Here is a 26,286-nt window from a genome sequence, read left to right on the forward strand (position 1 = left end):
CCTATCCAATGGGGAATCCACAGAATCCCTTTGGGATGCAGAAACTGGCAGGGAACTTTTCAGTGCAACAATGTCTCTGGAAAACTTCCACATTATTTCCAGGATTATCCGCTTCGATAACTGAGACACCAGACCAGCTCGGCGGCAGAGAGACAAGCTAGCTGCAATCCGGTCAGTGTGGGACAAGTGGGTGGACCGCCTTCCCCTATTTTACAACCCTGGGCCCAACGTTAAAGTTGATGAGCAGCTTATGCCATTTAAGGGCCGCTGCCCCTTCAGGCAGTACATACCGTCTAAACCCACAAAATATGGAATCACAATTTGTTAAGTTCAAAGCAATAAACATCAATAGTGATGAAAACCTTGTTTCATTAATATTTGTTCAAGATAAACATGGATAAATGATTTATAGTTGATATTCAGCAGTCATAAAAGTATTCCTTATTTACTTTGAAGAACTACTAAAATAGTGATTTTGTCAGACAGCATAGGCAGCAGCTCTATAGACATGAGATGCTGACTTGGAATTAAATAATAAAGTATTGAAATAAAACAAATATTTTTATCAAGAAATCTGAATAAATAACGGTTAATAAGTGATAAACAGTAATGGACAGTCACTATCATCATGGCATTTTTATTAATTGTTTTATTCTGTGTTACAGCATTTAAACGTGAAAATTGGATACTTTTTTAATAATCAAACCGAAACCGAACCAACCTAAAAAAGGACTAATAAGCACGCACACACAAACACCCTTCATGAGAGTGATTGACACTCCACTGATGGCTTTCATGCACTGAGCCACTATCACCCCAGTTAGACCCATGCAGTTGCTTTTTGGTCATTATCAGCCCTTCAATGTTGATTTTTTTCTCTTTTCTATTCTCTCTTTTCTCTTGTTTTAAAACCAAAGTTATGTTGGTCTGTTCCACTAAGAAAAGATCAAAACAGCATGGGATACAATTAAGTATGGGAGGAGTACAAATTGAAGAAGTGGCAGAAACCAAATTATTGGGAGTGCAGCTAGACAACTGCTTATCATGGTCGTCTCAAATAACTAATCTATGTAAAAAAAAATATTAAAACAGCATGCATAATCAGAAGGATAGCTAAATATTTACCAAGAACAATTCTTAAGCAAATAACACAGTCAGGTGAACTACTGTTCTGTGGTCTGGGGAAATGCATCATCAAGTGAAGTTAGGAGGCTGCAGAATGCACAGAACAAAGCAGCAAGGATTGTTTTAAGGTGGAGATATGGTTATTCTGTTGCAGTCATGGGCAGTGTTCTTGGTTGGTCATCAATCGACAAGATAATTGAAAAAAACATGCTTATTTTATTTCAGAATATACATCATTTAAAACTGCCAAGTTCTATTCACAACGGTATTCAGTTGGTAAGAGACAGACATTCCGTAAATACTAGGAATAGATTGTCCACCATCTATGCGTTATCCGGACAGAAAAGAGAAATAGGCAAAATAACATTTCGATTTAGAGCAATAAAGAAATGTAATAAATTAACTGAGCAAACCAGAAACCTTTCAATATATACATTTTAACATTATTTTAAAACGATTTAAATATAATACATAGAAATGTTGTGGGACTATAGTAGATGAAGAATCAATATTTTTTTAGATTGAGTATTTATTGGGTCATTATGTTAGTATATTATGTATGTTTGTAATAGTGTGTTATATGTGAAAATGTGTTTGTATTATACATTGTATTTTAATGTTGAAGGACTCTTGGAAGATTAGTCCAAATGGGGACTAAAAGAGATCCAAATAAAATAAAATAAAATCTCGCTCTCTCATCCTTTTCTTTCTCATCTTCCCCACAGGGTACCATTCAGGATGTCAAATTCATTTTTGCTCCAAACGGCTACATCACACAATGTCCCAACCTCAATCGCAGTAAGTAGAATACAATTGCAATTGGCATACAATTGCATTGACAGGGGAGACCTGATCTGAGATCAGCACTCTTACTCTGATGTACTTTATAATTACAGGCTAGGTATGATTAGCTTGTTGTTGAGGACATAGGACGGGTTATTCCAACATGTTCCTTGGTCGTAACTGTTCCCGTACTCTTCTTCATTTTGTATGAAAAGTGAAGAGGTACTGAGAGACAGTGGAGATGGCATCCTGAAATGTCTCATTAGCTATACTCCTGTTACTCTTACTAATCCCTCATCACTGAATAAGCCAATGGAACTCCATCTCTGTTCTCGCTCTCGCTCTCCCTCTTTCTCTCACTCATTCCCTCTTTCTGTCTTGTCTCTCTTTCTTTCTCTCGCACCTACACACACGTACTCGCACACATGCACATGCATGTACAAGCACACGCACACGCAAACACACACACACACACACACACACACACACACACACACACACACACACACACACACACACACACACACACACACACACACACACACACACACACACACACACACACACACACACACACACACCTTTCCCTTATCTCTGTCATTATAACCTCCCTCCCTCTTTCTTCCTCCCTCTCTCTCTCTCTCTCTTTCTCTAAATCCCTCCTGTTTATTGCCAAACAAATGAAGATGCAGGGCTTGTGTTGTGCATTTGTGGCGATGCTACTGTCTATGTTGCTGATCAATAAGGCATGTAATCATAGTCTGTCACTACATTCATCAATACTTTTGTGAACCAGCACTCGCGCCGCAGCCGAGAAGCCAATAGAGCACTATTAGATACAGGACAACAAGCTGCTTAATATTAATATAGAAGTATATTTTTATTTCTTCAAACATGCATACAACATTGTGTAAAGTGTAATTACCTACAATCCCCTAAAAACAGAGCCACGTGGCAAGATAGGAAGTGCAAGGAGATTAAAACCAGACTTCCAATGAGTTCAATCACTCAATTTTCTCTAGCTTTGGTTATCGTCATAAAATATAGTTATATTTTGAGCAACAATGTTTTGGTAAAATGTGTATAAATGTACCTCTTCTCTTTTTCTCTTATTTTTCCTCCTCTCTACCTCCTTCCTTTTCTCTTGTCCTTTACTATTTTATCCCCTCTCCTACTCCTGTCTTTCTTTGTCCTTCCTTTTCTCCTGTTGAGCCTGTCCGACATGCAGTGATTTCCTGAGCCTGGTGCAAGGCATCATGGACCTTCAGGAGCTGCTGGCCAAGATGACCCTAAAGGTGAGAGTGACCAGCCATAAAAAAAAATGCATTTTGACCTCAAGCAAGTGACCTTATAAGTGATGTGGTGTGATGCTTTATGTCCCAACATTGTACCTGAGAGACCTTAGTCAGAGGACATGAACATGCACACACACAAAGCCTTGTATCAAAGCCCTCTCTTCCTCCTCCAGAGGTCATACAATAGACACAGACACACACACACACACACACAGGGTAAGTATGATCGGAGGTCACAGTGGTGTCATTAAATGGCAGCCATCTCGGCCCTGCGGGACACTAACAGGTGCTGAACATTATGTTCCTCTCAGCACGACCCCCAACCCTGTGTGTGTGTGTGTGTGTGTGTGTGTGTGTGTGTGTGTGTGTGTGTGTGTGTGTGTGTGTGTGTGTGTGTGTGTGTGTGTGTGTGTGTGTGTGTGTGTGTGTGTGTGTGTGTGTGTGTGAAGCAAGGACAGCCCACCAGCCAGCCCTGGGCTTGGTGTCATCCCATTGTAAATAACCGTCTCCTTCATTTTAATAGACCCGAAGCTCTCACTTTGTCAATTTCCCAATTGGCACCCTGTTCCCTATTTTGACTAGGGCCCATATGGTTCTGGTCAAAAGTAGTGCACTATATGGGGAATAGGGTGGCATTTGGGGTACAGCCTGTCTGACTTCCCTGCTTATACAGCAACTCAGCCAGTAGAAATGGCACTTTCCTCCCTGTGTGTCTGTAAACGAGGGAGGGAGGGATAGAGGGGTGGAAGGGAAGAGGCTGATGAAGGTGGCAGATGAATAATTGCTAACCTCTTGGTTCCCGGCTGGCTGTATAATATAAAGTGTCACGGAGAGTGAGTTGAGAATAGAAGTTCCAAGCATGAATTAGCAGTGGCTGTGTGTGTGTGTGTGTGTGTGTTTGTGAGAGATAGAAGAGGTTGCAGATGAGCTTAGTCAGAGCCTATATGCATATTTTGTGCTGTTGATGACATGAAATGGATGACACACACACTTTATGACAATCTTGTAGCATGTCATATCTTGCATAGAGTATACTGCAAGTGTAGTCTATTTTCTTAAGTGTTCAATATATTTTCCCGGAGTACGAACGCATGCATATATGCTACTCACGCAGGCATGCACACACGCACGCACACACACACACACACACACACACACAGATGGTTGGTATGTCCCATCGCGCACCTATGATGCTGGTGCTATGGTGTTGGGGAAGCCAGCTTGTAGTGGTCCCGTATTTAAAAAACGTAATGTTAGGTAGTTCCTCACCCTGGAGTCCCCTCAGTCTATGGAGGAACGATCTAACATCAAGTTGTAAAATACTGAACTTGGCCTTTAAACCATGTTATTTTGAAATTGTGTTTCAAATATTGTGTTTTTGGACAGCTCCTGTCTCCAATGCTCACGGCTCAAATTCCTGTTCCGTCAGAACATGGAACACCTTTCAATCAATGGGTTGATCAGAGCTCATGCCTTAATTACCTCATCCTCAGTGGGTTAGTGTGGCCTGGAGCCTGGTGCATGAGATGTGTAAGGGCCCACTAATGAGGATGGGCCCATCGTCTTACTCTATAGATGTTACGAGGTAATAAAAGGGGCGTAAACCATTCTCACCACTGAGTGTGTTGTTGACGAAACAGAGGAGAGACACGGAGGCCCGGCTGGCTTAGCTAGCCTAGCTAGCCTGGAGCCTCAACAAACATTTAACACTGCAGGTGTCACGCCCTGACCGCAGAGATCTTTCTATGTCTCTATTTTGGTTTGGTCAGGGTGTGGATTTGGGTGGGCATTCTATGTTCATTTTCTATGTTTTGTATTTCTTTGTTGTTTTGCCGGGTGTGGTTCTCAATCAGAGGCAGCTGTTTATCGTTGTCTCTGATTGAGAACCATACTTAGGTTGCCTTATTCCACCTGTATTTGTGGGTAGTTGTCTATGTGTAGTTGCATGTCAGCACTAGTCGTTTATAGCTTCACGTTCGTTTTGTTGTTTTGTTAGTTTGTTTAGTGTTTATTCGTTTATTAAAGAAGAATGTATTCAAATCACGCTGCGCCTTGGTCTCATCGTTATGACGAACGTGACAGCAGGAGCTGTGATTATTTTGCTTTATTCCGGGACAATGTCGACCGCCCGGATTTTCAATGTAGCAACTGTTTCCTTGCAGAGGACTCCAGGAGAGAAGTGGCTACTCTTAGCAAACAAATAGTGAACCTACATAAGCTACTGGGGAATCCACACCCGCCTACTTTTTCTTTCTCTCCCAGTAGCCGAATGCCACTCTGGCCTGGTGGAAGTGTCTCCGACGTGTCGGCTCTCCACAATCGTCTGGACGGTACTCTGTATGGATCCCTCCCTGAAGGGGTCTCCCCCTTCCCTGAAGAATGGAGCTAGAAGGATGCTCCTGGATGACTTGGTGGATGTTCCTGTTCTCAATCCAACTACCAGCCATGGAGATATGTCAGTCACCGTGGAAGTCGAAAACAGCGTCCTCTGGCAACTGGGGCCGCCTTGGAGTTGTTAAGTCCAGACCAGACACAGGCCAGAAACAGCTTCGCGGGCCTGGATCCAGAGGTACCTGCGCCTTAGTCCTCTGTTCTGTCTCCTTCTCCGGAGGCTTCTACCTCATGTTCAGATCCTCAGAGCTCCCACCCTCATCTGACCGTGAGGCTGTCTGAGGCTCCTGCCCATTCCGCATCCTCGCTGGATACTACAGACGGCTCGAGTCCATCATGCGTCATCTCCCTTAAGTCCTCAAGGGGTTTGCAAAACACTTGAGGTGAAAGAACGGCCGGATCTCCTCAGCCATTGCACCCTGTGCTATCCTGGGGCATGAGTACAGGACATTACTTGGCTGCTTCTGACCGTTCTACGACAGATGCCGGGAACTGACGCTGTCGTAGCCCGTGTAGGGTCATACAACATTAGGAGGGCTAGCTCGGAACTTCTGGAAATTGATTTTAAAGAACTGATTTAGGCACTGAAAGATTCACAAAATATTTCATGTCCGGTACCGTTGTTGGGATGTGGATGTGAACGATTCAGCAAGCTACTGGCATTATACACCTGTCTAAAAGATTACTGTAGCTGTTGGAATCACTTTCATAGATAACTTTGACACCTTCTGGAACAGAAGGACGGAGTCCATCAAAATCATCTTGGTTCCAGGAGTCTATCCATGCATTTAAAGACTGCGTTGGGACAATGACATCAAGACCAGTTCAGTTAATCCCTACTATTGTGTCACTGACTTGTCATAATGCTGCAGCAAATGTATATTATCCCAGGGGCATTGGCAGACACAATGTAAGTAACTTCATTTTTGTCCCCTTAACTGCCCTGAATGCCTCTGTTGATCCTACAGCTATTTTATGCTATAATCATATGCCTATGAACCAGAGCTATACTGTTAGCACTGAAGAGGTGTGCATTAGTAGGAAGTCCATTGTGTGCAGCTCACCCTGCACAATCCAGTTCAAACAAATTAGCATGTCTACTTCTGATAAGCTTCCGAGTAATGTATTGAAAACAATCATCCCAGAAAAGTGCCATAAATAGCCCACATTAACATATGCAGCCTAAGAAACAAGGTTCATGTAATCAATAACGTGCTAGTAACAGATGACATTCATATGTTTTTTACATTGGATAAAAGCAGAGACTCAGAGCTAGGAAATTGTATATCATTCACTGCAGTTGAGGAACAAATGGGAAAGTAATGCACATTTGTGGCCTGCTGGAGGTCATTTTGCAGGGCTCTGGCAGTGCTCCTCCTGCTCAAAGGCGGAGGTAGCGGTCCTGCTGCTGGGTTGTTGCCCTCCTACGGCCTCCTCCACGTCTCCTGATGTACTGGCCTGTCTCCTGGTAGCGCCTCCATGCTCTGGACACTACGCTGACAGACACAGCAAACATTCTTGCCACAGCTCGCATTGATGTTCCATCCTGGATGAGCTGCACTACCTGAGCCACTTGTGTGGGTTATAGACTCCGTCTCATGCTACCACTAGAGTGAAAGCACCGCCAGCATTCAAAAGTGACCAAAACATCAGCCAGGAAGCATAGGAACTGAGAAGTGGTCTGTGGTCACCACCTGCAGAATCACTCCTTTATTGGGGGTGTCTTGCTAATTGCCTATAATTTCCACCTTTTGTCTATTCCATTTGCACAACAGCATGTGAAATTTATTGTCAATCAGTGTTGCTTCCTAAGTGGACAGTTTGATTTCACAGAAGTGTGATTGACTTGGAGTTACATTGTGTTGTTTAAGTGTTCCCTTTATTTTTTTGAGCAGTGTATTTAAGGATGCACATGTGAGGCCATGTGCTAAGCTGTGAGTATGGTAGTGTACAACCAAAGATTTCAAGACAAAAGGCTGGTTTATACTACTTCTATCAACATGTCTATATACAGTTGTCGCAGTGACATCGTGAGGATTCTATTGTCTTCCGACATACTACTTGAAAAAGTAGAAACACAAAAATGACAGGCTGCATGACATCAGCAGCCTACGGGTACAAAAAAGCATAACGGGTGCATTCTAACACCAATAAACCCATCCGTTTAAAAATGAATTTAGAATATGTGACTGACCGGCTCAAATCAGTCTTATGTAGCAAAATTTGAAATTGTGTTTTTAAACTGGATAAAAATAGAGACTCAGAGCTACAAAATAGTATATCATCCACTGCATTTTTTGAGAAAAAGAAGGTGCAAGTTTTATTATGGTACAACACTATCATCAACTGTTAGATGTTATTTTTAAGGTGTAAACCTCAAAAGGCCTCTGTATCTTCCCTCTCTGTGGCAGCTGACAGGGTGTCTTCATCATCCTCCTGTAATGAAAAGTAACAATTTTGTTGTTCTACTCTAATCCATTACGAAAAATCAGTGGAGTATTAAGAGTACTTACAACTACAACTTACAACTATGGCAGAAGTCTCCACCAGACAGATTACACCATCAGTAACTGGTAGAAGATGAAGATTAGACAGTTAAATTATAACTTTGCCCAGAAAAGTACACCACCTAATTTGAATTTTGTTTTTACAACAGTGTGCAGGCCACATGACAATTTTTCAAATATACAGTGGCTTGCAAAAGTATTCATCCCCATTGGCATTTTTCCTATTTTGTTGCCTTACAACCTGGAATTAAAATAGATATTTGGGGTGTTTGTATCATTTGATGTACACAACATACCTACCACGTTGGAGATGCTAAATATTTTTTGTGAAACAAACAAGAAATGAGACAAAAAAACTAAAAACTTGAGCGTGCATAACTATCCCCCCCAAAGTCAATACTTTATAGAGCCACCTTTTGCAGCAATTACAGGTGCAAGTCTCTTGGGGTATGTCTCTGTAAGCTTGGCACATCTAGCCACTGGGATTTTTGCCCATTCTTCAGGCAAAACTGCTCCAGCTCCTTCAAGTTGGATGGGCTCCGCTGGTGTGCAGCAATCTTTAAGTCTAACCACAGATTCTCAATTGGATTGAGGTCTGTGCTTTGACTGGGCCATTCCAAGACATTTAAATGTTTCCCCTTAATGCTTAGGATCATTGTCCTGCTGGAAGGTGAACTTCCATCCCAGTCTCAAATCTCTGGAAGACTGAAACAGGTTTCCCTCAAGCATTTCCCTGTATTTAGCACCATCCATCATTCCTTCAATTCTGACCAGTTTCCCAGTCCCTGCCGATGAAAAACATCCCCACAGCATGATGCTGCCACCACCATGCTTCACTGTGGGGATGGTTTTCTTGGGGTGATGAGAGGTGTTGGGTTTGCGCCAGACATAGCGTTTTCCTTGATGGCCTAAAAGCTCAATTTTAGTTTCATCTGACCAGAGTACCTTCTTCCATATTTTTGGGGAGTCTCCCACATGCCTTTTGGCGAACACCAAATCTGTTTCCTTATTCTTTTCTTTAATAAGCAATGGCGTTTTTTCTGGACATTTCACAAAGCCCAGCTCTGTGGAGTGTACGGCTTAAAGTGATCATGTGACACTTAGACTGCACACAGGTGGACTTTATTTAACTAATTATGTGACTTTTGAAGGTAATTGGTTGCACCAGATCTTATTTAGGGGCTTCATAGCAAAGGGGGTGAATACATATACGCGCACCAGTTTTCAGTTTATTATTTTTTGATATTTTTTGAAACAAGTTATTTCTTTCATTTCAATTCACCAATTTGTAATATTTTGTGTATGTCCATTACATGAAATAAAAATCAATTTAAATTACAGGTTGTAATGCAACAAAATAGGAAAACCAACAAGGGGGACGAATACTTTTGCAAGGCACTGTATAACTCAGAGTCACCTTAAAATAGATTATTATGTCTGAAGGACAACTAGGAATCTGAAAAAGTAACAGCAGTCAATTACAAAGAATTGTACCGCTTCAAGGAGATTAGTGTACCAAGTTGTGTTAAGATGGATGGGTGGGCGTTACTGAGGTAACACAGGCAAAAGGATGAATGTACATATATCATTAATTTGAATAACTAACCTCTTATGTAGGCCCTTGTGTCCTGGGGGGTGGTTGGGTCAGATGAGCTTCCTCCAGAGATGCCTTCAGCAATAGGTTGCCCACTGTTTTGACTGAGGGCCATCCCTCTGTGAGTGGTGGTGGTGGTCGACCCCCACGTGTTTATCGGCCCTCAGCATTTTTTCTATTGGCTGTAATGGAGGTCAAATTTGAAGATGTCCAGCATGCACAAATTTGGAGACTTGTATGTATAAAGGCATTTAGTTGTGTCACGTGAGTTGGGCTGGGCATTCTATGTTTTGTTCTATGTTGTCCTTTTCTATGTGTTTGGCCTGGTATGGTTCCCAATCAGAGGCAGCTGTCAATCGTTGTCTCTGAGAACCATACTTAGGTAGCCTGTTCCCACCTGTGTTTGTGGGTAGTTGTTTTGTGTTTTTTCACCTTACAGGACTGTTTCGTGTCGTTCACTCTCTTTGTTGTTTTTTGTCATTCAGTGTTCAGTTTATTTATTAAAATAATCATGGACACTTACCGCGCTGCGTTTTGGTCCGATCCTTCCTATTCCTCGTCCGAAGAAGACGACGATCGTTACAAGGTGTTACTTTCAAATAGACAATATTAATTACTGGCAGTGTTAGGATGGCTGAAAAAATTTCACGAACTACTTAAATATATCACATGTTGAGGGTAGCCACTGCATGCTGTTTAATTAGGTAGGGTAGGCTAACAACATCACAATTGCTTGTAATGAAATTATACCATACCTGTTTGAAGTATATTTTTATATTTCATCTTCAGTTGCTGCCAAGTACGCTTTGTGCCTGTTGGGTTGCACCTGCATAAATATTAAACACACACACACACATATATTATATACATACATGTTGAATAAGTGGAACACTCGAGATAAAACTTTTATTTTTTTCGATTAATACTCACACTTTGACTCAGTCAGCAATATTCTGCCACGCCAGCTCACATTCTTTTGCTACTGCATTGCTTTTTTTATTAAATATATACTCATATTCTGCGTACGTATTCCTTAATATTTCTTACTCCACAGGGGATAGGTAGGAGGTTCGAGCCCTTTTTTTCCCTTTTGCCATGATGAATCATGTTATCTGCGATCCATTGATAAGGGCTTTTTATCTCCTCATGCACGTGCTTTACTCAGGGTTAACCTAACTCAGAGTTGATTGAACTAATTGTTATCACCTGTTCTGAAACCAAAAACTCTGAGTTTGACAGCTCAGAGTTAGTCAACCCAGAGTTCAGGTTTAAACTCAGTTTGTAAAAACCTGCTTTCTGAAACAGGGCCCTGCTCTGCCTTCTTAACAACACTATCAACAAGGCAGATCCTACAGGCCCGCACCTGGACTACTGTTCAGTTGTATGGTCAGGTGACACTAAGAGTGATTTAGGAAAATTGCAATTGGCTCAGAACAGGGCGGCACAGCTGGCCCTTAAATGTACTCGGAGATCAAACGTTAGTACTATTTCTGTCAATCTCTCATGGCTCTAAGTGGAGGAGAGATTGACTTCATCACTACTTGTTTTTGTAAGAAGTGTTGACAAGCTGAATGCACCCAGCTGTCTGTTTAAACTACTAGCACACAGCTCAGACTCCCATGCATACCCCAATAGACATGCCACCAGAGGCCTCTTCACAATCCCCAAGTCCAGAAAAGACTATGGGACATCGTAATATTGTTGGTGGTATGGTGGTATTATACATGTTGTATAGTAGATATATTGTGTAATAATGTTCTATGATGTATTGTTTTATCATTTGTTTTATGTCTGATGTAAGTGCCTTGATGTGTTTGGGCCCCAGGAAGAGTAGCTGCTGCATCTACTGGCGATTCCTAATAAATAAATACAAAATATGTGTTTGTGTCCTTTATCAGATTAAATCAAAATCAAATCAAACTTTATTTGTCACATGCGCCGAATACAACAAGTGTAGACCTTACCGTGAAATGCTTACTTACAAGCCCTTAACCAACAGTGCAGCTCAAGAAGAGTTAAGAAAATATGTACCAAATAAAGTAAAGTAAAAAATAATAAACAGTAACACAATAAAATAACAATAATGAGGCTATATACAGGGGGTACCGTTACCGAGTTAGTGTGCGGGGTTACAGGTTAGTTGAGATAATTTGTAGATGTAGGTAGGGGTGAAGTGACTATGCATAGATAATAAACAGCGAGTAGCAGCAGTGTACAAAACAAATTGACTGGGTATGTCAATGTAAATTGTCATGTGGCCATTTTAGTGATTTTTTAGCAGTCTTATGGCTTGGGGGTAGAAGCTGTTAAGGAGCCTTTTGGTCATAGGCCTGGTGCTCCGGTGCCGCTTGCCATGCGGTAGCAGAGAAAACAGTCTATGACTTGGGTGACTGGAGTCTCTGACAATGTAATGGGCTTTCCTCTGACACCGCCTATTATATACAGTTGAAGTCGGAAGTTTACATACACCTTAGCCAAATACATTTAAACTCAGTTTTTCACAATTCCTGAAATTTAATCCTAGTAAAAATCCCCTGTCTTAGGTAAGTTAGGATCACCACTCTATTTTAAGAACGTGAAATGTCAGAATAATAGTAGAGTGATTTATTTCAGATTTTATTGCTTTCATCATATTCCCAGTGGGTCAGAAATTTACATACACTCAATATGTATTTGGTAGCATTGCCTTTAAATTGTTTAACTTGGGTCAAACGTTTTGGGTAGCCTTCCACAAGCTTCCCACAATAAGTTGGGTGAATTTTGGCCAATTCCTCCTGACAGAGCTGATGTAACTGAGTCAGGTTTGTAGGCCTCCTTGCTCGCACACGCTTTTTAAGTTCTGCCCACAAAAAAATCTATGGGATTGAGGTCAGGGCTTTGTGATGGCCACTCCAATACCTTGACTTTGTTGTCCTTAAGCTATTTTGCCACAACTTTGGAAGTATGCTTGGGGTCATTGTCCATTTGGAAAACACATTTTCGACCAAGTTTTAACTTCCTGACTGATGTGTTGAGATGTTGCTTCAATATATCCACATAATTTTCCTTTCCTCATGATGCCATCTATTTTGTGAAGTGCACCAGTCCCTCCTGCAGCAAAGCACCCCCACAACATGATGTTGTGCTTCACGGTTGGGATGGTGTTCTTCGGCTTGCAAGCTTCACCCCTTTTCCTCCAAACATAACAATGGTCATTATGGCCAAACAGTTCTATTTTTGTTTCATTAGACCAGAGGACATTTCTCCAAAAAGTACAATCTTTGTGCCCATGTGCAGTTGCAAACCGTTGTCTGGCATTTTTATGGCGGTTTTGGAGCAGTGGCTTCTTCCTTGCTGAGCGGCCTTTCAGGTTATGTCGATATAGGACTCGTTTTACTGTGCATATAGATACTATTATACCTGTTTCCTCCAGCATCTTCACAAGGTCCTTTGCTGTTGTTCTGGGATTGATTTGCACTTTTCGCACCAAAGTACGCTCATCTCTAGGAGACAGAACACGTCTCCTTCCTGAGCGGTATGACTGCTGCGTGGTCCCATGGTGTTTATACTTGCGTACCATTGTTTGTACAGATGAACGTGGTACCTTCAGGCATTTGAAAATTGCTCCCAAGGATGAACCAGACTTGTGAAGGTCTAAACATTTTTTTTGAGGTCTTGGCTGATTTCTTTTGATTTTCCCATGATGACAAGCAAAGAGGCACTGCGTTTGAAGGTAGGCCTTGAAATACATCCAAAGGTACATCTCCATTTGACTCAAATGGTGTCAATTAGCCCATCAGAAGCTTCTAAAGCCATGACATCATTTTCTGGAATTTCTCAAGCTGTTTAAAGGCACAGTCAACTTAGTGTTTGTAAACTTCTGACCCACTGGAATTGTGATAGTGGAATAATCTGTCTGCAAACAATTGTTGGAAATTTGACTTGTGTCATGCACAAAGTAGATGTCCTAACCGACTTGCCAACACTATAGTTTGTTAACAAGAAATGCGTGGAGTGGTTGAAAAATGAGTTTTAATCACTTCAATCTAAGTGTATGTAAACTTCCAACTTCAACTGTAGGTCCTGGATGGCAGGATGCTTGGCCCCAGTGTTGTACTGGGCTGTACGCACTACCCTCTGTCCCAAATGGCACCCTATTCCCTTTTTTGTGCACTACTTTTGACCAGGACCCATTTTGGTTTCTTAAGCACTGTGTGAGTGTGTGTATGTTTGTGTGTGTTTGTATGTGTGTGTGTGAGGTATATGCTGAGGGTACACCCTAAAAAATGCTGGCACTGTGTAAATATATGATAGAACACACAGTGGGTTATTTTGACCTATACAGTTGGTTTGCGTGAATTGGGTTGTTTGGATTGCCTAAACATGGGTTAATTTAACTGTCAGTTGGATTTTTATTAACTTTCATGATGGGTTCACGCAGCAGCTGTGTCTTTTTTAAGGTATTCCATAGGATATTTTCAGGAGGCATGACCTATTAGGGAAGTGGCTTTCAGATAGTTATTTTTGGCCACCCATGAGAGGAAATGTTTCTGTTAAGTTTGTACACTGAATGTATAGTTCCCTTCAATATTTTTGCAAATTATTTATTTTAATTACTATAATAACATTACTATGTATATAATGTAACAAAATGGTAGCATTTAGGATATGCAAAGGCTCTTAAAGAACTCATACACATGTGTAAGTCTCGTTAAAGCTTGAAAATTGTCAATATTCAAACTTGGCATGAAATAATGATACAACAGAACAGATGAACTGGAATGACATTTACACTCACAGGTGGCCAAAAATAACAATCTGAACAACACGCCCCTAATAAGCCCCCCCCCTCCACCCCTTCAATCTTGTGATCTGACCCACTGGGTCATATCTCAATAACCCAGCATGAACAACCCAACCTTGCACTTTTTAAAGAAAACAACCCAGCTAAGTGACCCAATGCCTGCAACCCAGAAATTGGGTATTCCAACCATCCTAGAATTTTGTAGATTAAAGGTAGTGTAGATTAAAGGTAGGGTGACTAGAAAATAATAATGGTTTTAATTCTGAAACACTGGGGGCTAAACACACCAATGTCCATTTCTATGTGCATTTTTTGTCCTCTTGCTTGTTGAATTGGATTATAGTGCTGCGATATTTAAATGGATGATGATCTGTATTTATCTGTGTGTGTGTGTGTCTGTGTGTGTGTGTGTGTGTGTGTGTGTGTGTGTGTGTGTGTGTGTGTGTGTGTGTGTGTGTGTGTGTGTGTGTGTGTGTGTGTGTGTGCGTGCATTTGTGCATGTCCAGCTGAACTACGCAGAGTCCAGGCTGACCCAGCTGGAGGCCTGCCGCTGTGAGAGGACGTGCAGTGCCAACGGTGTGGTCTACAGAGACAAGGAGCTATGGGTGGAGCCAGAGAACTGCAGGAACTGCGGCTGCATGGTGGGCATCCCACCCGTCACACAGATACAATAACTTTGTATCTTTCTCCTCACAATAGTCGATAACTTCACCTCACACTAGTCAATTTGCATATTTTTGGAATATTCAAAGTCAGTTTAATTTACAAAATAAAAAAACATTTGAACATGTACAATGTTTCAATTCACAAAATAAAAAATATACAAATAATGATAATGATGGGCAATAAATAACAATATTAATAATTTGTATAATTTGTATAAAAGGGCAATGAGTTCTATAACTGCTTCAAATATTGTAAGCCAGATCCTAATTGGGATGTCAAATGTTATGTTCCTTTTGATGCCAAAGAAGGCTCAAATTGGATGTTCCTTTTCATGGCGTAGAAGGCCCTTCTTGCCTTGTCTCTCAGATAATTCACAGCTTTGTGGAAGTTACCTGTGGTGCGGATGTTTAGTCCCGAGGTATGTATCGTTTTTGTGTGCAATAGGGCAACATTGTTTAGGTGGAATGTGTATTTTTTGGAACACCATTATTTTTGTCTTACTGAGATTAACCTTTCAGTGATACCCATCCCGGATCCGGGAGCATCCTCATCATAAAAGCTGACTAGCATAGCCTAGCCTAACGGGACAGGGATATCATATAATATAATTTTCATGAAATCACAAGTCCAATACAGCAAATGAAAGATAAACATCTTGTGAATCCAGCCATCATTTCCGATTTTTAAAATGTTTTACAGCGAAAACACAATATGTATTTATATTAGCTAACCACAATAGCCAAACACACAACGGCATATTTTCACCATGTTTCCACCACATAGGTAGCTTTCACAAAACCCACAAATAGAGATAAAATTAATCACTAACCTTGAACAACTTCATCAGATGACAGTCTTATAACATCATATTATACAATACATTTTTGTTTTGTTCGAAAATGTGCATATTTATAGCTACAAATCCTGGTTTTACATTGCAGCCACCATAACAAATAGCACCAAAGCAGCCAGAATAATTACAGAGAGCAACGTGAAATACATAAATACTCATCATAAAACATTTATGAAAAATACATGGTGTACAGCAAATGAAAGATAAACATCTTGTGAATCCAGCCAATATTTCCAATTTTTTAAGTGTTTAACAGCAAAAACACAATATAGAATTATATTAGCTTACCACAATAGCCAAACACACAACGGCATTTATTCACCGCAAAGGTAGCTTTCGCAAAAACCAGCAATAGATATAAAATGAATCACTAACCTTTGGACAACTTCATCAGATGACAGTCTTATAACATCATGTTATACAATACATTTATGTTTTGTTCGAAAATGTGCATATTTAGAGCTGCAAATCGTGGTTATACATTGTGAATACGTAGCAACAATTCACCAAAATCTCCGGAGATATTTTGGACAGTCACCTAATCTAATCAAAGAACTCATCATAAACTTTACTAAAAAATACATGTTTTACAGCAAATGAAAGATACACTGGTTCTTAATGCAACCGCTGTGTTAGATTTTTAAAAATAACTTTAGTAGAACATACAGTATGCAGTATTGTGAGACAGCGCTCACATATTCTCCGCCTTGTTGGAGCCAACATTTACCACAAAAATACGAAATAACATCATAAATATTCTCTTACCTTGAGCTTCCATCAGAATGTTGTGCAAGGAGTCCTATTTCCAGAATAAATCGTTGTTTGGTTTTAGAATGTCCATTTTTTCTGTCGAATTAGCAACTTTGGCTAGCCATGTGGAGCTCACGTGTCCAAGAAATGTTTGCGCCTGGAACGAAAAATTCCAAAAGTCCCAATAAACGTTGAATAAACTGATAAAACTCAGTTGAAAAATCCTACTTTATGATGTTTTTCTCATATGTATCAAATAAAATCAGAGCCGGAGCAATTCGCCGTGTATACAGAATGCTTTTCAGAAGACAATGTCGAGTTCCCCCACGCGCCGTCGAAAACTGACAAAATACCAGACCTGCCACTCCAAAAGCTCTTATTTGGCCTCACATCAAGCTAGACACCCCATTCAACCTTCTACTGCCTGTTGACATCTAGTGGAAGGCATATGAAGTGCATACATATCGATAAATAAAAGCCAATTGAATAGGCAAGCCCTGACACAGAGCCTCGTTTTCAGATTTTTCACTTCCTGTATGGAAGTTTGCTGCCAAATGAGTTCTGTTTTACTCACAGATATAATTCAAACAGTTTTAGAAACTTCAGAGTGTTTTCTATCCAATAGTAATAATAATATGCATATTGTATGATCTAGAACAGAGTACGAGGCCGTTTAATTTGGGCACGATTTTTTCCAAAGTGAAAACAGCGCCCCCCTATTCACAATAAGTTTTTTAACTGTCTGAGCCCAGGTCTGACAGAATCTGTGCAGAAAATGTAGGTAATGCTGTAGGCCCTCCTTGGTTGGGGACAGAATCACCAGACAATCAGCTAACAGTAAACATTTAACTTCAGAGTCTAGTAAGGTGAGGCCGGGTGCTGCAGACTGTTCTAGTGCCCTAGCCAATTCATTGATATAAATGTTGAAGAGTGTGGGGCTCAAGCTGCATCCATGTCTCATCCCCGGCCCTGAGGAAAGAAATCTGTGTGTTTTTTTTTACAAATTGTAACTGCACACTTGTTGTTTGTGTACATGGATTTTATAATGTTGTATATCCCCCCCCCCCCCCCCCCCCCCCCCCAACACCGCTTTCCATCAATTTATATAGCAGACCCTCATGCCAAATTCAGTCTAAAGCGTTTTTGAAATGGTTTGTTTATTTGTCAATAAGGGCGTGCAGGGTGAATGTGGGGTCTGACATTTGTTCAGAACATTGTTTTCACTGAGGAAATGTAGGAGTCTGCTGTTAATTATAATGCAGAGGATTTTCCCAAGGTTGCTGTTGATGCATATCCCATGGTAGTTATTGTGTTCGAATTTGTCTCCACTTTTGTGGATTGGGGTGATCAGACCTTGGTTCCAAATATTGGGGAAGAGTTGAGGATAATGCTAAAGAGTTTAAGTATAGCCAATTGGAATTTGTGTTCTGTATATGTGACCGACCGGCTCAAATCGGTCTTATGTAGAACATTTTAGTTTTTTTTTACATTGGATACAAGTAGAGACTCAGAGCTACACAATGGTATTTACACTGCATTTTTGAGGAACAATGGGAAAGTAATTCTGCTACAAAAGTTGATAAACTTGTAAAACTCACTTTTGAGAAAATGGCCTTTGAATGTTTTGGTACCTACTGGAGAGCTCTCCTTTGTCTACACCCATTCAGCATTGTTCACATCTTCTTAAGCCAGCCCCACTCATCTTTTTAGGGATTCACATTGAGGTCATGTGATAAACAGTGAGTAGTGTAGTAAAGATTAAGACTAAAAGTGGTAAAAGTAGTAGCCTACAACAAGGAAAATGTTCTGGTAAACAGAAAGTGGCCAGATACAAATATTTTATAAATATTAGATGACGCTTACCCAGACACACATGTCTAAATTGATAGGCCATGTGAAAGAAATGCTATAACCCCCAGCCACATCCAGTGGTGGAAAAAATACTAAATTGTCATACTTGAGTAAAAGTAAAGATACCTTAATAGAAAATGACTCAAGTAAAAGTGAAAATCATCCAGTAAAATACTACTTGTGTAAAAGTCTAAAAGTGTTTGGCGGACTGAACACAGTTATATAGATCACTTCAAGATAAAAACGTAATATTCAATATCGGTAAGTTAGACTAAATATTAGCACTACACAATCTGGTGGGTAATAAACTTCAATCTGGATCACAACACAAAACAAATCATAAGACTAGAGAAATGTATTGACAAATATTACAAAAACAAGCAACACCCAAACATGACGGAGAGTAAGACAGGGGAACCTATTTTAAAACGAAAATGTGACTCTTCTACAGACACAGACAATTTAATATTTTCACCACCGGGAATGGTAAAGGTCGAAACCGATCTGTTAAAATCAATAAATTATAAACTGGATATACTTGAACTAGTCAGTAAGGATATAAAGGAGTTGAAGGCAAGCCTCGAGATGAGTGACGAATAAGCTGCGACATTGGAGAATGACACAAACAAGCTAAAAGGGACAGTCAATAAGATTGAAACCGAGAGATGCCTTACTTGACATGCAGACTAGATCCATGAGAGAGAATCTGGTACTTACAAGTCTCCAAGAGAAAGAAGGAGAAGTTCCTGAGTCTGTAGTTAGAGAGTACCCCCTTACAGCGCTTCAGATCCCACACGCAGCTATCAACAAAATCCAACTCGAACGTGTACACTGCTTCAGACAGAGAAGGCAGAGGTATGAACGCCAAATCGTTGCCAAATTTGCTTTCTTTAAAGATAAAATAATGGTTAAAAGCCTGGGTAATGGACTTAGTGGCAAGAAAATAGGCATGAATGACCAGTTCCCGAAGGAAATTGCAGAACGGTGTAAAGTTCTGTATCCAATTTTGAAGGAAAATAGATTGAAAGAGAAACGCGTGGTCGATAAACTGTATATTGATAACCAATTCAGAGACAAAACGAGAGACAAAACGACTACTCCATGGTTATTCTAAAAATGTCAAACTCTAGCCCTGTTATGGATTGTAATAATACAACAGCAAAATATAGCTTTTCTATCTTTCTTCAAATATAACTAATTGGAACACAAAAGCACTAATTCAACATGGTGGAGATAAAAACACAGTGGTGTGTGTTTTTTGGTGTTTGGAAAAGTGTGGCGTTGAGTGAGAAAGGAAATGGTTGCATATCCCAGAACCAATGTATTTCTGTGAGCAGGGGTTGTGAGAAAGCTTTCAATGTTGTGCAGATGAGGGATATACATTTTATAATGAATTATAGTAGATCTTATTTATTTATTGTCCTATCATGGCGGAACAGCGTTTTAAAATAAATGATACATCTAATTTATTTATTGTCCTATCACGGGGAACTACATTTAAAAAAATATATACACTGCTCAAAAACATAACGGGAACACTTAAACAACACAATGTAACTCCAAGTCAATCACACTTCTGTGAAATCAAACTGTCCACTTAGGAAGAGATGCACATTTGTGGCCTGCTGGAGGTAATTTTGCAGGTCTCTGGCAGTGCTCCTCCTTGCACAAAGGCGGAGTTAGCGGTCCTGCTGCTGGGTTGTTGCCCTCCTACGGCCTCCTCCACGTCTCCTGATGTACTGGCCTGTCTCCTGGTAGCGCCTCCATGCTCTGGACACTACTCTGACAGACACAGCAAACCTTCTTGCCACAGCTCGCATTGATGTGCCATCCTGGATGAGCTGCACTACCTGAGCCACTTGTGTGGGTTGTAGACTCCGTCTCATTCTACCACTAGAGTGAAAGCACCGCCAGCATTCAAAAGTGACCAAAACATCAGCCAGGAAGCATAGGAACTGAGAAGTGGTCTGTGGTCACCACCTGCAGAACCACCCCTTAATTGGGGGTGTCTTGCTAATTGCCTATAATTTCCACCTTTTGTCTATTCCGTTTGCACAACAGCATGTGAAATGTATTGTCAATCAGTGTTGCTTCCTAAGTGGACAGTTTGATTTCACAGAAGTGTGATTGACTTGGAGTTACATTGTGTTGTTTAAGTGTTCCCTTTATTTTTTTGAGCAGTGTATATGTACATCCAATTTATTTATTCATGGTTCTATATTGAACCCTAGAACCCTATACCCTAGACACCCACCTGAATGACCCAGATACTAAGGAGAAGTCCCTATCTGTTTTATGGGCCTCCTGTAAGCGGCCTGTATGCAGACAAAATGTGGTCAGAGACTTTCTAGAGCAGCACCGCCCCCTCAAGATTCTGAGCCTGCTTGGCAGGGATGGTCCTGCAAAGCCAAGGCCCCCTGATGGGAGAGCATAATATACAAGCAAATGCTCAATGCTGCTAATGAGAACCTTGACGACCTTGTACCTATAGATAGATGACCTGGAGAGCCAGTGGGTTTGGCGACGGATATGTAGTGAGGGCCAGCCAACGAGAGCATATAGGTCGCAGTGGTGGTGTCACGATCGTCTTGAGGATAATGAGTGGACCAAGGCGCAGCGTGGAAAAAAGACATCTTCTTTTAATGAAGAAAAACAAACACTTACTAAACGAACAAAAAACAAACGATCGTGAAGCTAAAACGAACTAAGTGCACACATGCAACATAGAACATAGACAATTACCCACGAAAGCCTACTGTCTATGGCTGCCTTAAATATGGCTCCCAATCAGAGACAATGAATGACAGCTGTCTCTGATTGAGAACCATTCAGGCAACCATAGACTTGCCTAGACAACTATACTAAACCCAACCCCATACACTCAACAAAACCCCCTATACAATACAACCACCCAAGACGAGACAAAACATACAAAACATCCCCCCTGTCACACCCTGACCTAACCAAAATATTACAGAAACAAAGAATACTAAGGCCAGGGTGTGACATCCCCCCAAAGGTGCGGACTCCGGCCGCAAAACCTGACACAGAAGGGGAGGGTCCGGGTGGGCCTTCCTATAGTGGCGGCTCGGGTGCGGGACGTGGACCCCCCTCCACCATAGTCACTAACCGCTTTGGTGGCGCCTCTGGAACGGGGAGTCCCGGACTGAATACCATCCCAGAGGGCGACACTGGACGGAGGGGCAGCTCCGGACTGAGGGGCAGCTCCGGACTGAGGGGCAGCTCCGGACTGAGGTGCAGCTCCGGACTGAGGGGCAGCTCCGGACTGAGGGGCAGCTCCGGGCTGGCAGATGGCGGATCCTGGTTGACTGACGGCTCTGGCTGGTCATGGCTGGCTGACGGCTCTGGCTGATCCTGTCTGGCGGACGGCTCTGGCTGATCCTGTCTGGCGGACGGCTCTGGCTGATCCTGTCTGGCGGACGGCTCTGGCTGATCCTGTCTGACGGGCGGCTCTAGCGGCTCGGGACAGACGGGCGGCTCTAGCGGCTCGGGACAGACGGGCGGCTCTGACGGCTCGGGACAGACGGGCGGCTCTGACGGCTCGGGACAGACGGGCGGCTCTGACGGCTCGGGACAGACGGGCGGCTCTGACGGCTCGGGACAGACGGGCGGCTCTGATGGCTCGGGACAGACGGGCAGCTCTGACGGCTCTGGGCAGACGGACAGTGCAGGCGGCACTGGGCAGACGGCAGACTCTGGCCGGCTGAGGCGCACAGTAGGCCTGGTGCGTGGTACCGGAACTGGAGGTACCGGGCTGAGGACACGCACCTCAAGGCTAATGCGGGGAGCAGCAACAGGACACACAGGACTCTGGAGATGCACAGGAGGCTTGGAGCGTGGTGTAGGCACTGGTGGTAATGGGCTAGAGACACGCAACACAGGGCTAGTGCGTGGAGGAGGAACAGGGCTCTGGAGACGCACAGGAAGCCTGGTGCGTGGTGTAGGCACTGGTGGTACTGGGCTGGGGCGGGGAGGTGGCGCCGGAAATACCGGACCGTGCAGGCGTACTGGCTTTCTTGAGCACTGAGCCTGCCCAACCTTACCTGGTTGTATGCTCCCCGTCGCCCGACCAATGCGGGGAGGTGGAATAACCCGCACTGGGCTGTGTAGGCGAACCGGGGACACCATGCCTAAGGCTGGTGCCATGTATGCCGGCCCGAGGAGACGCACTGGAGACCAGATGTGTTGAGCCGGCTTCATGGCACCTGGCTCAATACTCAATCTAGCCCGGCCGATACGAGGAGCTGGTATGTACCGCACCGGGCTATGCACACGTACAGGAGACACCATGCGCTCTATCGCATAACACGGTGTCTGCCCGTACTTTCGCGCTCCACGGTAAGCTCGGGGAGTTGGCGCAGGTCTCCTACCTGACTTCGCCACACTCCCTTGTTGGCCCCCCCACCAATAATTTTTTGGGGCTGACTCACAGGCTTCCTACAGCGTCGCCGGTATCCCTCCTCGCACTGTTCCAGAGAATCCCAGGCGGGCTCCGGCATTCGCCCTGGGTCGATCGCCCACCTGTCGATCTCCTCCCACGTAGTATAGTCCAGAACCTGCTCCCATTGCCATAAATCCTGTGTAGGTTGCTCCTGCTGCTGCTTCACACGCTGCTTGGTCCGAGTTTGGTGGGTAATTCTGTCACGATCGTCTTGAGGATAATGAGTGGACCAAGGCGCAGCGTGGAAAAAAGACATCTTCTTTTAATGAAGAAAAACAAACACTTACTAAACGAACAAAAAACAAACGATTGTGAAGCTAAAACGAACTAAGTGCACACATGCAACATAGAACATAGACAATTACCCACGAAAGCCTACTGTCTATGGCTGCCTTAAATATGGCTCCCAATCAGAGACAATGAATGACAGCTGTCTCTGAGAACCATTCAGGCAACCATAGACTTGCCTAGACAACTATACTAAACCCAACCCCATACACTCAACAAAACCCCCTATACAATACAACCACCCAAGACGAGACAAAACATACAAAACATCCCCCCTGTCACACCCTGACCTAACCAAAATATTACAGAAACAAAGAATACTAAGGCCAGGGTGTGACAGGTGGTTAGTATATGTGGCTTTGGTGACAAAACGGCTGGCACTGTGATAGACTACATCCCGTTTGCTGAGTAGAGTGTTGGGGGCTATTTTGTAAATGACATCTCAAGTCAAGGATTGGTAGGATAGTCAGTTTTACGAGGGTATGTTTGGCAGAATGAGTGAAGGAGGCTTTGTTGTGAAATAGGAAGCCGATACTATATTTAATTTTGGATTGGAGATGCTTAAGGAGAAGTGCATCTACAGTCTAACCAGAAAACAAGGTATTTGTAGTTGTCCACATGTTCTAGGTCAGAACCATCCAGAGTAGTGATGCTAGTCAGGCGGGAGGGTGCGGGCAACAATCGGTTGAAGAGCATGCACTTAGTTTTAGAAGCATTTACAGAGCAGTTGGAGGCCACGGAAGGAGTGTTGTATGGCATTGAAGCTCGTTTGGAGGTTTGTTAGCACAGTGTCCAAAGAAGGGCTAGATGTATACAGAATGGTGTTGTCTGCGTAGAGGTGGATCAGAGAATCACCAGCAGCAAGCGCGACATCATTGATATATACAGAGAAAAGTGTAAACCCGAGAATTAAACCCTGTGGTACCCCCACAGGAGACTGGAGACTTCCAGAGGTCCGGACAACAGGCCCTCCGATTTGACACACTGAACTCTATCTGAGAAGTAGCTGGTGAACCAGGTGAGGCAGTCATTTGAGAAGCCAAGGTTCTTGAGTCTGCCGATAAGAATGCAGTGATTGACAGAGTCGAAAGCCTTGGCCAGGTCAATGAAGACGGCTGTATAGATGGCGGTGGTGATCTGTTTATTAACTTGGCTTTCGAAGATTTTAGAAAGGCAGGCCAGGATGGATATAGGTCTATAACAGTTTAGGTCTAGAGTGTCTCCCCCTTTGAAGAGAGGGATGACCGCGGCAGCTTTCCAATCTTTGGGGATCTCAGACAATACGAAAGAGAGGTTGAATAGGCCAGTAATAGGGGTTGCAACAATTTCGGCGGATAATTTTAGAAAGAGAGGGTCCAGATTGTCTAGCCCAACTGATTTGTAGGGATCCAGAATTTGCAGCTCTTTCAGAACACCCGCTGTCTGGGTTTGGGTGAAGGAGAAACGGGGGGGAATGCCAGCCGTAGAAAAAGGCTTATTGAAATGATTGATTATCTATATTTATCGGTGGTGAAAGTGTTTCCTATCCTCAGTGCAGTGGGAAGCTGGGAGGAGGTGCTCTTATTCTCCATGGACTCTACTGTGTCCCAAAACTTTTTGGAATTAGTGCCTCAGGAAGCATATTTCTGTTTGAAAAAGCTAGCCTTGGCTTTCCTAGCTGACTGAGTATATTGGTTCCTGACTTCCCTGAAAAGTTGCATATCGCGGGGGCTATTCGATGCTAATGCAGAACACCACAGGATGTTTTTTTGCTGGTCAAGGGCAGTCAAGTCTGGGGTGAACCAAGGGCTATATCTGTTCTTAGTTCTACATTTTTTGAATGGGGCATGCTTATTGAGAGGAAAGCACTTTTGAAGTGCAACCAGGCATCCTCTACTAATGGGATGAGGTCAATAGCCTTCCAGGATACCCGGGCCAGGTCAATTAGAAAGGCCAGCTCGCTGAATTGTTTTAGGGAGTGTTTGACAGTGATGAGGGGTGGTCATTTGACTGCGGACCCTTTACACACGCAGGCAATGAGGCTGTGATCGCTGAGATCCTGGTTGAAGACAGCAGAGGTGTATTTAGAGGGCAAGTTGGTCAGGATGATATCTAAGAGCAGGGATGGAGGCTCTACACTGAAATAAGACAAAAATCACTAACCAAAACAGCAATAGGCATATTGATATTATGGAGAGGCATGTGTAGCCGAGCGATCATAGGGTCCAGTGAGTAGCTAGGCGAGCTGGAGGCACGGCGATTCAGACAGCTACCAGAAATCACACTACAAACAATCACCCTCAGGCACTTAAGGAAGTCACGAATCACATGGATATATTGGAATTAGTGGATATATGGTTGCTTAAATACCCTGACCTAGTGAGATATACTTGGCGAGGCTTAATCAAGCTAGTCGTCTTGATTACTTTCTTATGTCATTCTCTTTGGCACCAAAAGTTTAAAAAGTGTTGATAGGGGACCGAATGCGGTCGGATCATCACATAATTGGCATATATATTACTCTTACAGAATTTCCACATGGGCGAGGATATTGGAAATGTAATCGATGCCTATTGGATGATAATTTGTTTATAACTAGGACAGAATTATTTATAACTGACTTTTTCAGACATAACATATGTACAGCAGATCCCCTTATTGTTTGGGACACCTTTAAATGTGCCTATAGAGGCCATGCAATTCAGTACTCATCTATAAAACAAAAGCAATCTAGTCAAAAGAGTCCATATTAACAAAGGAAATTGAAGGACTAACAGTACAATTAGATAGCAATAAAAACTGTACCATAGAGGCTCAGAATAAGTCAGAGGAAAAACAAAAAGAAATGGAGGGACTTACTCAAGAAAGATCCAGTGTAATATTTTATAAAAAATAAAGCGAACTGGATGGAATATGAGGAGAAATTCACCAAATTATTTTCCAATCTTCAACATAGAAA

At 42.5% G+C, this 26,286-nt stretch overlaps 1 protein-coding gene across 1 annotated transcript in view; it reads left to right on the top strand.

Annotated features, from left to right (window-relative positions):
* LOC120052026 (protein kinase C-binding protein NELL1-like) overlaps positions 1-26,286 on the top strand; it is a 536,246-nt gene that overhangs the window by 177,658 nt on the left and 332,302 nt on the right. Inside the window, exons 7-9 of the mRNA XM_038998895.1 lie at positions 1,851-1,923; positions 3,121-3,203; positions 14,985-15,119. Of these exons, the coding sequence (XP_038854823.1) occupies positions 1,851-1,923; positions 3,121-3,203; positions 14,985-15,119 (291 nt within the window). The remainder of the gene's footprint in view (positions 1-1,850; positions 1,924-3,120; positions 3,204-14,984; positions 15,120-26,286) is intronic.

The sequence above is a fragment of the Salvelinus namaycush genome, chromosome 1 (assembly GCF_016432855.1).
Source record: "Salvelinus namaycush isolate Seneca chromosome 1, SaNama_1.0, whole genome shotgun sequence".
Lineage (NCBI taxonomy): Eukaryota > Metazoa > Chordata > Actinopteri > Salmoniformes > Salmonidae > Salvelinus > Salvelinus namaycush.